The 12,706-nt window shown below is 36.8% G+C and overlaps 1 protein-coding gene across 2 annotated transcripts in view; it reads left to right on the forward strand.

Moving 5' to 3' along the window:
* The window catches only part of LOC106464477 (papilin-like), a 159,676-nt gene that overhangs the window by 60,188 nt on the left and 86,782 nt on the right, over positions 1 to 12,706 (forward strand). For both annotated transcript variants that reach the window (XM_022392199.1, XM_022392200.1), the window contains exons 3-4: positions 2,998 to 3,179; positions 10,070 to 10,130. In XM_022392199.1, coding sequence (XP_022247907.1) covers positions 2,998 to 3,179; positions 10,070 to 10,130 — 243 coding nt within the window. The remainder of the gene's footprint in view (positions 1 to 2,997; positions 3,180 to 10,069; positions 10,131 to 12,706) is intronic.

Genomic DNA, 12,706 nt, shown 5'->3' on the forward strand with positions numbered 1-12,706 from the left:
GGATCAGTTTGCACACCATGCTCACTTACAATGTGCCCTAAGTAAAGCACCTCTTTCTGGAACAAGTGGAATTTCTTGGGATGGAGTTTGAGGTTTGCTGCTTTGAAATGCTTGAATACTTCCTCTAGCTGGGACATTTCCTCATCAAAAGCTATTCTCCTCGGAGGGATCTTTATTGGACGGTGATTGCCTGTGTTTATTCTGTGCTCTACAAGGTCTGTGCAGCCGAGGTCATGATCTCCTTTTGAAAAGACGTCTGCATAATTCTTCAAAAGTTCTCTAACCTGAAGAGCCTGTGATGATGTAAATGGACTGTGCTCTTCTTATAAATTCAGTTAAATGTTAAAGGAGTGGATGTCCTTTCCTTATAGTTGTATTTCTTGCCTTAACATTGACTGGCTCTACCTCCTGGCACACACCTAACAATGCCCCTTCCTGAAGTGTCTACTCACATTTAGAGAAATTAGCCACTGTTATGGGTACTACTTGATGACCTGGCACAAGTGACCTTCCAATCTTCATATCTGCTGGCCTGGATGGGTCTTCCACTGCTTCCACAAGCATCGGGCTTCCTTGGAAATGTTCTTTTATTCTACCCCAAATTATCTTCTCTGACATAGGGGATATTGTAGTTGACTTAAGTGCTGTGACACGCAAATCAAATAAAGCAGCAACACTTACCGGAATTTGGCCTTTGTTGTTCCCAAACGTCATTTTATCAAAACTAACTACACACCTCCTCGGTAGTAAATAGTCTAATCCTAATATGCATTGGTCTTCAATGTCAGCCAATTATACTTTCTGTCTGTCCTTCATGCTTATGAGCTCAATATTTACCCACACTGGTCCCCACAACCTTGCATAATGTCCTGTCACAACACAGAGCTTCTGTATGGCTTCTGGTACTTCTTTTGTGATCTAGCACCTTGATAGTCACAAAGGTTTGGTGAGATGCAGAATCTATGACAAAGGTGCACTTTTGGCCATTCAGCTTCCCTGTCACATAGATACTATGTGTGCTTGGTATTTTACACTTAGCTGGGACTTTTACGATGGTTGTTGGTACGCATCGCTCAACAGAAACCACTACTGGTTTCTCCGAGGCTGACTTATTAGTAGTATTCTTCTTACACTGCCCCTCATATGTCCTTGCTCTGCACAGTTCCAACAACCTTTCTGGGTAGCAGCCTTTCCTGCCATGTCATCTTCCTTGTGTTGAAGTTAACGGCAATGAGCTCTCTTGTGCCCAAGATTGTTATAGTGCCAGCAAAGTCCCTCAAACCTCTCTGAAAGCTGACCTTTTTTGGCCTTGAATCCTGCTGACTGTACCAACCTTGGTACCTCTGTGCTGGACTTACCATAGGATTCAAATTTAAGAGCTCTGGTCATTGCATCCTGCATAGTAGAGGGGGTGTGCTTGCTTTACTTGTATCTTCAGTTGTGGACTGTCCAAGGCATCGACAAACTGATCCCTCAGCAATAGCTTGAGGACATTGGGTGATGCAGTTGGGTAGGCCTTGTGTGCCATACTTTCAAAATCCTGTGCCAGCTCTTGCAGGCTCTGGCCTTTAGCATGGACCCTCATTATAAACTTAGCCCTGTAGACTTCAGACTGATTTTGGGTTCCATACCTGAGTTCTAGAGCAGCTACCAGTGCTCTATAGTTGTGCCTGTCGTCTACTGACAACTGTCCAAGTACTTCTAGTGGTTGTTCCTTCAGGCTCGTTGCCAAGTACACTGCTTTCTGCTCCTCTGTCCATCCATTTATTTCTGCCAGGAGCTCAAATTGTGCTCTATATGCTTCCCATGGTGCCTTCCCATCGAATTCCTGTGGCTTCCTTCCTACTTATTGCTGACACACATGTCTAGAAGGTGACTTCTGGCAGGACTGAAGATGTCTGCATTAGGGTTTAGCTGCGGGGACTGGAAGGGGCTTCCTGTTGTCTGGGGCTGATTAGGTCAATGGTTAATATATCCTTTTTGTGTACAAGACAGTAAATCGTACTTTAATGTATTTAATTCACTTTGAAATTTACTGATATTTTCCATTTGTGTACTCTGGCTTTCTGTCAACTGTTGGAGACTTTCTTCTTGTTTATTTTCTTTCTCCTCGAACCACTGCTGTTGTCTCTTTTGTTTATTTTGCTGTTCGAGCTGCCACTGTTACAGGTTTTCTTGTCACTGCTGTTGTCTCTCTTCTTGGTATCTGATGATGATGATGACAAAACCTTGTCGAAATGTTGTACATTTGCTGTTTTGTTAAATTTATATTAAAGTTTTTTTCTTCATTATTCATTCAAGCCGTCTCTAAGCATGTTATGAAGATAACTTGTGACAGTTCTGTGGCACGCTTGTTCCACTTTAGCAACAGTAATGGCCATTTGATGCAGTTCATTCTCTACCCTTGTCACAACAGAAATAATTCGTTCTTTTGATTCTGGGCGTCCTGGCGATGCAGAAACTGTTGTTTTCTGACGTAACTGGAACTGCATTATCACCCTACGAGTCGTTGTGGATAACAGTACTGCAAGTAACTTGACAATTTCTCTCTGACTTTGACCACTCTTCCATTGTCCAACTATCCGACTTCGTGAAAATATGTTCATCTTCTGGGAAAATTTCCTTCGTGGCATGGCTGTTTGTATTCCGTGGTCTTTATATATATATATGTTGAACGTATTTGCATATGACGTCATAAAGACGGTCGATTTTTACTTTCGGGGGTGTATATATATACTTATTGATAAGTTGTGTATTATAATCAGTCTTAACGGGATATTTGATTAAGGGGATATTGTGATGTTTGATAACTTTGTTATTTCTGGCAGTAATAAAGGCAATTTGAATATTAAGCATATATTCTGGTTTATCTGTGTTTGTTCAGCTTCTATACTACTAGAAGATTATTTTGACAAAAAGTCTTAGCATTGCTTTTCATGTATTATGTTCAGAAGCTGGTGTTACAATACTTAATCTCTATTTTTGTTTATCTCACAGCGATTCCGACACGGGCACCATAGAGGTCATCACAGTTTCTTCAGTCCACAAAATATCAGTGTGGGCCTCGAGACTCCTGCTGAAGAGTCTGGACCATGGGGTCCTTGGTCCGAGAGTAGTCTGTGTTCTCGAAGTTGTGGGGGTGGGGTCGCCTTTCAACTCAGAACTTGCACAGACCTGAGGTAAACTAATAAAAATTTGCAACGAATTGATGAAAATAATAATAATTTTTTAAAAGACTAATCTACGACAGGAAAGCAACTCCACCTAAACAAGCATAATCTAAGTTAAACTCACATTAGAACTATTTATGCTGTTATACGTTGTTGCATTACGTGGTAGTAATGTTTGAGGTTTAAATTAAAGTTTTCAAGATATAGACTTTATGCAGTTAGGAAGGTTTATTTTATAGAAATTAAAAATACTCTCGTATGGAATCAACAAGACATATACAGTATATATGACAGAGCAGCAATGTAGGAAAACGCAGTGTTGAAGAGTTGAATGCATACGCACTTTTCTGTGTTTGTTTTTATCTTATCTTCGAGTTTTCCCAGTTTTTGCTCTTCCTCTTCGCTGAGTCATTTTTTCGAAAACAATTAGATCAAGTTAACGTGTTTTTATAACAGTTTTTAAGTCTTTTGTTTTCCCAATATTTCGCTGGCTTTCGGCGTTTAAGCCGTAAAAGTTAGGTTAAGGACTAAACTTTATTAAAGTATGAACAGGTTAAACCTGTCTTGTTTGAAGCTTTACAAAAGTATGAACAGGTTAAACCTGTCTTGTTTGAAGCTTTACAAAAGTATGAACAGGTTAAACCTGTCTTGTTTGAAGCTTTACAAAAGTATGAACAGGTTAAACCTGTCTTGTTTGAAGCTTTACAAAAGTATGAACAGGTTAAACCTGTCTTGTTTGAAACTTTACTAAAGTATGAACAGGTCAACACCTTTATGGATTGAAATCCATCTAATTAAAATGACTACGAATTTTTAGACCCGAGTGAAAAAGTAATTGATTTAATTATTTATACGTCATTTGTAGCTATAAATTTTTCAACCATGTCATCAAGTTTCCCACCAGTTTAAAGGGGCGTTTATGACAAACATAACCTTGTGAACGATGCAAGTGATGATCCAGTATAGATATATAGTTCTTTAGCGTCTATATAAGTTATTATTTAAACAAATATTTGTTCTAAGTAGTTTACAGTGACTGATATTTGCCTGCTACAGTCTCATTTCGAACCTACTACATCTAATACTTGCTTTCATAAGCTTACACGAGAGGCATAGCGTAAATTATTTTAATAACATTTTATAGACATAATGAAATTCCACTAACTTCGTTAATTTAGTTAAAATGCTTAATAGGTATAAAAACAACAACAGCATCTAGTAATAACTGTAGAAGTAGGTCAACTGGGGGTGGGGTGGGGGGGTGGGGGTTCAGAAGGGCATTTAACATCAGTCCTGTCGACAGTAATTTTATTGATACTAAGGTCAAAAGAGCGCCAATTTTCTCACCACCATTATCTAAGCGTTTTATATCCACTCATTTTCCTCCCACACTTCCACCCTTCTGCGTGTTTATAATGAAAAGCACTATTTTTTATCTCTCAATTACTTTTCTCACACTTACCTAAAGACATGAACAGAATAAGAAGTTTTATTTTCGACGTTATTAACACTTTGATCATGCTTGCTCAGAAGATGAGTTAATTCCAAATTCCAATCTTTTTACTATCCACCACTCTGATAAAAGAACGTTTTATATAAACATGACTTCATGGTTTCGCCCGCTATTGTGAGTGACCAGAGCAGTAGACTCTATTTTGTCATTAACCAGACGTTGGTAGTAGGTCAGATACACCTGAAAGTATACTGTGGTCAGATAGTCTTCTCGGATCACGTGAACTTATCAATATACATTAACCGAACAATCTTATCAATTTTTGAAGGATCGAACAGTGTATAGTAAACAAAAGTTTTTGGTGGATCTAACATTATACAGTAATCACACATTTTTGTTGGATCTAATGATATACATTAACCATATATTTTTGACGGATCTAAAAATATGTTAACCAGACATTCTCAGCTGATGATAAGAATCTAACAGTGTATGTTAAACAGGCTCTTCTAGATCAGGTGAACCTAACAACACACACAACAATATTTGAATCGGACATTTTTACTGATATAATAGTGTACATGAGCTAGAAGGTTTAGTGGATTGGGTGTTGTTTGTTGGTTTAGATTGTTCACACAGAACCGTTGCTAAGCTGGAAGGAAGGCACCTAGTCAACAGTACCACTGCAAACTCTTGGACTACAGTTGCCTGACCGAATACATGGGATTTCAGCATCAATGTTACAGTGTAGCCACGGTCTTAAAGTGTGGAGCGTTTTGAGAGGAACAGTATGCGAACCATGAACCCTCGGGTTCAGAGTCTAACCATTAGGCCACGCCCTGCTCAACATCGGGGTTCCTTTCCACGAGACATTGTTTTTATATAAAATATCATTTTACAGAGCAAGATAACATCTTTGTTCAGAAACTCGTTATACAGAACTGAAAAAAAAAATATATTCCAAGTTTCCCAACAGTACAGAATGGACAAGGGTGTTAGATGAACAAGTTTTTATTTATTTTGTGAGTGTACTGCCCACAGATTCAACTGTCGCGTGTACTGGCCAAATGAAGATCCCCATGTGACTACTGAAAAAAAGAGCCTTAATGAGATTAGTTTTCCAGATATGGGTGTACTTAATGTCATAGGTGAGCCATAAACATGACCATTCGTAATAAAAACAGCTTATGTTCTACTGTCCCACGTGCTCATCATTGTTTTGAAAGCAACCTTTTTTGCCCACTTACTTATGTAATTTTTGTCATTGTTTGCATGCACATATTAAGGAGGGTTATTCTGGTAAATGCATCGAAACGGCAACGAGACGTTTCATCTCAAACAAGAACTGAAATGGGCTTCGGACGCATCCTGTTACAATGCGAAATATACGAAAGTATTTAATGGGATATATAACCCCAATATTGGTTGATTGTATAAGACTCAGTGACAGTACTACGAAATTAAGAAAAGAAACGTACAGTACCAGTAATAAAATAAATGAAGACCATGAGTTATGATCTGTCAAGAAATAACTCTTTTTTTTTCTTCTTCTTCTTCCCACCAGTCTTACAACTGATTTTATTTTAATCTTTTTTCGGTCAGGGCTACCGATTATTTCCGGACTTACCAACACACGTGTTAATGTCAAAAGGAGTAAAACTAGCACCTCCTATTGAAAAAGAAAAAGAACGGATTATACGACACCCTAGACATTAAATCTCGCTGCTAAGAGCATCAAAGTAGAAAAAAAAAACATTAGATTTTCCTCGGTCAGGCGACACTTCAAGGAAGCTAATCACCTAGGTGATGTAAATGACTCACTCAGACATAATCTCGGGGGGGAATGAATGCCGTGAACGGTCAATCTCAGCTCTATTCTGTGGTAGATGTTGGCGTCAGTATCAACCTAACCACGCGCAGTTAGTTGGCAGACTATTTATCATAGTCAGCCTGATTGTTATATAGTGGGGCAGACAGCTCTGGAGGGCAGTGGCCGCTGATCTTTAGAAAAATACTTAAGTTCATGCACAGTTTGTGCCCACGTGGATCTACTGTTATCATCAGTTTTTTCTTACGTCATGTGTCTCTTGTCAAGTATATATGGAATACACATCGTCATTGATAACGAACATCTTACAAGTAGCAGTCACTGGATATATACGAATCATGTGTATCTAATAACTAATGTATCTTACACGTGTTTAGTTTCACATAGCAGTCACTGGATATATACGAATCATGTGTATCTAATAACTATTGTATCTTACACGTGTTTAGTTTCACATAGCAGTCACTGGATATATACGAATCATGTGAATATAATATATATAGTTTATATTACATGTGTTTAGGTGCCCATATATGGCAGGCCATGAATAACCTTAAATATCGTTCGGTATGTTCTGAAGGCTAAAGAGAGATTTATTTCTTGTTCGAAAAAACGTACAAATAAACTGTTTATTGTGAGAGTTACAGTCACTATTGTTCTTCTGTCACGTGAGAGGAAATTGGCATTTTGAGAATGTAATTTAACATTTTGACCTCTCATGCACCGGGGACTAAATGAAAAAAAAATAAAAAATGAAACTATAGACATCAGAATTATGCTCTGTTCATTTCGCGGTTTGATTTCATAAGTTAGGTTTTCATGTAATTATTGCATAAAAGTAAAGCAGTAAACTAAGCAAATATGAAGATTCCAAGCAACTTAGAGTTTTGCCTACCTTTTTTACAATGATTTAAAGACTTAAACGGCATATTTTTCTTAACTTTTACAATTTCTACACACCAGCAAACCGTTTTGAAATTTAAAAGGTCATACAAAAAAACGTTGTTTTTCGGTTCGTAACAAAACATAGGAGATAAAAAAAAATGGTGTTATCGTTCACTTGAAATCTTATACGTTCTATTTCATGATAATTTAAAAGAGAAAAATATTCTTTCGAAGATTCATATATCACCCAAATCATTCTTTTATCCCTAGTTTACCGCATCCCACCTCTCTCTCTCTCTCTGAAGTGTCACGTGAGAAATTCTCCGTTGTAACAGCTGGAGTTGTCACAAGGAAAAACCTTCTTTTCAGCACTGAGTTCCAAACTCTAAGAGGGACTAGAAAGCCCGATATCACAGAGGATTACTTGATCACGTGTTTAAAAGTATTTTCCTTCCCTAGAGGACATATATATATATGTATATATCTATGTATTCTCCTATATTTTCTTACAGTAGATATTGCACGGTTTAACCACGTAAAGCCTATCAAGTGAGATTGGTGAAACTTTTATTCTTCTTTCTTTTCTCTATTCTTATTGGCTGTGCATTGAATTAAAGTGATCATAAATGGTCGTCAGATTATATATACATAATGGTCGTCAGATTATATATACATAATGGTCGTCAGATTATATATATATACACAATGGTCGTCAGATTATATATATATATATACACAATGGTCGTCAGATTATGTACACATAATGGTCGTCAGATTATGTACACATAATGGTTGTCAGATTATATATACATGGGTTATAGTTATAAAGCTTCCAGCTATATATTTAACTTAAAACCAAGTCTAGCATGATGCTTGGCTCGCAATATGGGGGTCGCGGGATCGAAACCCTTGTAGCTGTGGGTTGTTATAATGTGGCGGTTAATCCCACTACTCGTTGGTAAAGAGTTGCACAAAAATTGACGGTGGGTGCTGCTTGGCCAGTTGCCTTCCCCGTGGGGAAACTAACCCCGAGTTTTAGCGTTGTAAGTCTATGGTCATACCGCTGTCTCACCGGGGGACTAGGAACTTGTACAAAAGAACAAAGAAAATCTAGACTTTACAAATGCGAGACCTGAGTAAACGCTAAAATAATCAGCATATTTTATAAAAATGTGATACTAACAATGTGTTCACTTCATTTCGTCAGTTTTGAGTAACAGAAGTAAATGATTTTGTCGGCTAAATATGTGGAAAACAAAAATAGGCCTAACACTGACTCGTTAGCGTACTTAAAAAACTGTAGAATAAACTGTAAAACACATAGATTGGATGAGTCTATAACGATAGTTTTTATTATACCTTTCATAGCATGAAATATCCTTAAATATACATGGAATTTGATTTTGAAATCCACATCGCAAGAAAATTCAGTCCATTATTTTTACTTTTGAGAGGAAGTGCTAAAAATATTAAATATTTTGTTCTGCTTTTTTAAAATTTCATTACAGCTAAGTTGATTACAGATTTAGCAAATTGTTCCATTATCACGAGAACACGACTTATAACAGTGCACGAAATTTTCAAATAGTAATAAACAGTGAAAACATTTAAATTCTTTAAATTTTAACAAACATTCTCCAACATACTTAGGAACTGACTTGATTGTACTACAGACGTAACACTAGTCATTACAGAGGAATCCTGTTTTTGTTGAAATGTCTCTATTAAATCTTAGATGTCACGACTTTTATCTGCATCGCTTTCTCAAATGATGGAAATGTAATGTTTATTTAGCAAATTCTCGCGTTTCGTTATTATTGCTTTCAGAAACTGAAAATCTTGTTTATAATTGCTTACACTGTAATGACATTCCTAGAAATATATACATATTTATATCTTAAGATTATATTATCTGTTGTGATACGTTTTTAGTATTCTTTGCTTTATGTTTTGTCATTGATTCACTTGGCACCAAAGACTTTTTTTTATCTACAGAACCAGTTTGAAGATAATTTCAGTGAATCAAAATGAAACATCAGCAGTAAGCTTGACGGGGTATAATTCTAAAATTCGTGATTAAACTCCCGTGGTGGGCACAGCACAGATAGCCCATTGTGCAACTTTGCAAAGTATCAAACAGGGCGTATTTTAACCTCGTGATTTGTTTTTTGTTTTTTTGGTATTCTTTGTAAATTGCCCCTCTCTGGTTCAGCGGTAAGTCTGTAAGGTTACATCGCTAAAAATTAGGCTTCGATACCCGTGGTGCCAGAACACAGAGAGCCCATTGTGTTAGCTTTGTATTAAACAGGGCATATTTTAACCTCGTGAGTTGTTTTTGTGGTATTCTTTGTAAGTTGCCCTCACTAGTTCAGCGGTAAGTCTGTAGGTTTACAACGCTCAAAAGTTGGTCTCGATACCCGTGGTGGCAGAACACAGATAACCCATTGTGTAGTTTGCGCTTAACAACAATCAAACCAAACCATATTTTTGTACGTTGTCCATTTTAGAATAGTTTCAGATAATTTTACCAAGAAAAATATATATATGATGTATGCGAAAATGTAAATAATGTTAATAACTTCATTCAGTCTACGTTACAACTGTATGTATACTGTGAATGAACAGAGGTGAGTGTGATATTCTTACGAAAATCATATTTATAAAGTAATGACATAGTATCACAGAAACTAAATAGAAAACCTGTTTTAACTTTTTTTCCCCTCTTCTTCACAGTATTACAGGCACTCACTCCTGTGTGGGACCGTCGAAACGATTCTTCAGCTGCAATATACAGGTAAGTGTGATTATACAGTGCTGGAAACAAGGCTTTATTGAAGATTTTCACTACGATGTCTTTCTATTAGGAGTCATGATTTATTTTTATGTGGATAAATGAATGAATTTATATGTTATATCCATTCACTGCTCTACTCTATAATTCGGAGCATCTGCCCACATTGCCAGCATAACTATTATCATTGTATACATAAAGAAAACGAAGACAAAGGAAAGTTATTTTTATTATTTTATCTTACTACTTGAGTTAATTAATACGGTAACACTTTCGCAATCTCGGTAACTGTCCGAACTGTACTTTAGGTATATGCTGTTTATCATAAATTAGCATATTTCCAGATTACTTTGACAAACATCATTACAATAAGCAACAGGAACGCAGGGGGCACATGTGATAACGATCCAGGTCCAGCAACGTGCAGATATTAAAAGGGTAGGAGCTCATTGACAAACGAAAACGATTTATTGTGGCATCGTCATCAGCAAAATGAATATCGTCAATTTTCACTCACGTAAGCCTTAAAACCCTTAAAACTCAAGAGCTACTTAATTCTATTTAATGAAGCGTACTGAAGAGATACAAAAGTTTCTGACTGCCCCTGGTTATATTTCATTCCCCTAAATTACTACCACGATTGGATTGGATTGGATAAACAAAAAGGCACTTTTCAAGCATCATAAGACAAGCCTTTTTTGGGGAAATGGGGGGGGGGTGGTTAGGGGAAACTATATATATATATATATATATATGGGGATTACGGGTTGCCTCAGGTACACAAAGAAAAAAAAAGCGAAAGGAAGCGAACAAACCCTCTTTTATTCCCATTCAATTGGTTTTATAACCACTTTTAAAATTTAAAACTAGGCAATGAATTCTTGCGTATTAACACTTAATAGGGGCGTAAGAGCAGGGGCTTGATCCTTTCCAGCCATCCCCTCTGTACACGTTACTGTTTAGGTCTTTGTATTTTATTCTGGAAGTCCAGTGATACATTAGTTAGTATAAATCCAGAAGTCCAGTAATACATTAAATTCTAAGCTTCTATAAGTCCAGTGAATACATTATGTAGCAAGCTTCCAGCAGTTCAGTGAATACATTATGTAGCAAGCTTCCAGCAGTCCAGTGATACATTAAGTAGTAAGCTTCTAGAAGTCCTGTGATACATCAAGTTGTAAACTTTCAGAAGTCCAGTGATACATTAGATAGTAAGCTTCTAAAAGTCCAGCGATACATTAAGTAGTAAGGTTCTAAAAGTCCAGCAATACATTAAGTAGTAAGATTCTAAAAGTCCAGTGATACATTGTGTAGTAAACTTCTGGAAGTCCAGTGATACATTAGTTAGTAAAAATCCAGAAGTCCAGTAATACATTAAATTCTAAGCTTCTATAAGTCCAGTGATACATTACATTATGTAGCAAGCTTCCAGCAGTCCAGTGATACATTAAGTAATAAGCTTCTAGAAGTCCTGTGATACATCAAGTAGTAAACTTCCAGAAGTCCAGTGATACATTAGATAGTAAGCTTCTAAAAGTCCAGCGATACATTAAGTAGTAAGATTCTAAAAGTCTAGTGATACATTGTGTAGTAAACTTCTGGAAGTCCAGTGATACATTAGTTAGTAAACATCCAGAAGTCCAGTATACATTATGTAGAAAGCTTCTATAAGTCCAGTGATACATTATGTAGCAAGCTTCTAGAAGTCCTGTGATACATTAAGTAGTAAACTTCCAGAAGTCCAGTGATACATTAGATAGTAAACTTCCAGCAGTCCAGTGATATAATAAGTAGTAAACTACCAGAAGTCTAGTGATACATTACTAGATAGTAAGCTTCCAGCAGTCCTGTGACACATTAGATAGTAAGCTTCCAGCAGTCCAGTGATACATTAGATAGTAAGCTTCCAGCAGTCCTGTGATACATTAAGTAGTAAACTACCAGAAGTCTAGTGATACATTAGATAGTAAGCTTCCAGCAGTCCTGTGACACATCAGATAGTAAGCTTCTAGAAGTCCAGTGATACATTAGATAGTAAGCTTCTAGAAGTCCAGTGATACATTAGATAGTAAGCTTCTAGAAGTCCAGTGATACATTAGATAGTAAGCTTCCAGCAGTCCAGTGATACATTAGATAGTAAGCTTCCAGCAGTCCAGTGATACATTAGATAGTAAGCTTCTAGAAGTCCTGTGATACATTAAGTAGTAAACTACCAGAAGTCTAGTGATACATTAGATAGTAAGCTTCCAGCAGTCCAGTGATACATTAGATAGTAAGCTTCCAGCAGTCCAGTGATACATTAGATAGTAAGCTTCTAGAAGTCCAGTGATACATTAGATAGTAAGCTTCTAGAAGTCCTGTACTACATTAAGTAATAAACTACTAGAAGTCTAGTGATACATTAAGTAGTAAACTACTAGAAGTCTAGTGATACATTAAGTAGTAAACTACCAGAAGTCTAGTGATACATTAGATAGTAAGCTTCTAGAAGTCCTGTACTACATTAAGTAGTAAACTACCAGAAGTCCAGTGATACATTAGGTAGTAAACTACCAGAAGTCCAGTGATACATTAGGTAG

Source organism: Limulus polyphemus, unplaced genomic scaffold (genome assembly GCF_000517525.1).
Source record: "Limulus polyphemus unplaced genomic scaffold, Limulus_polyphemus-2.1.2 Scaffold1663, whole genome shotgun sequence".
Classification (NCBI taxonomy): domain Eukaryota; kingdom Metazoa; phylum Arthropoda; class Merostomata; order Xiphosura; family Limulidae; genus Limulus; species Limulus polyphemus.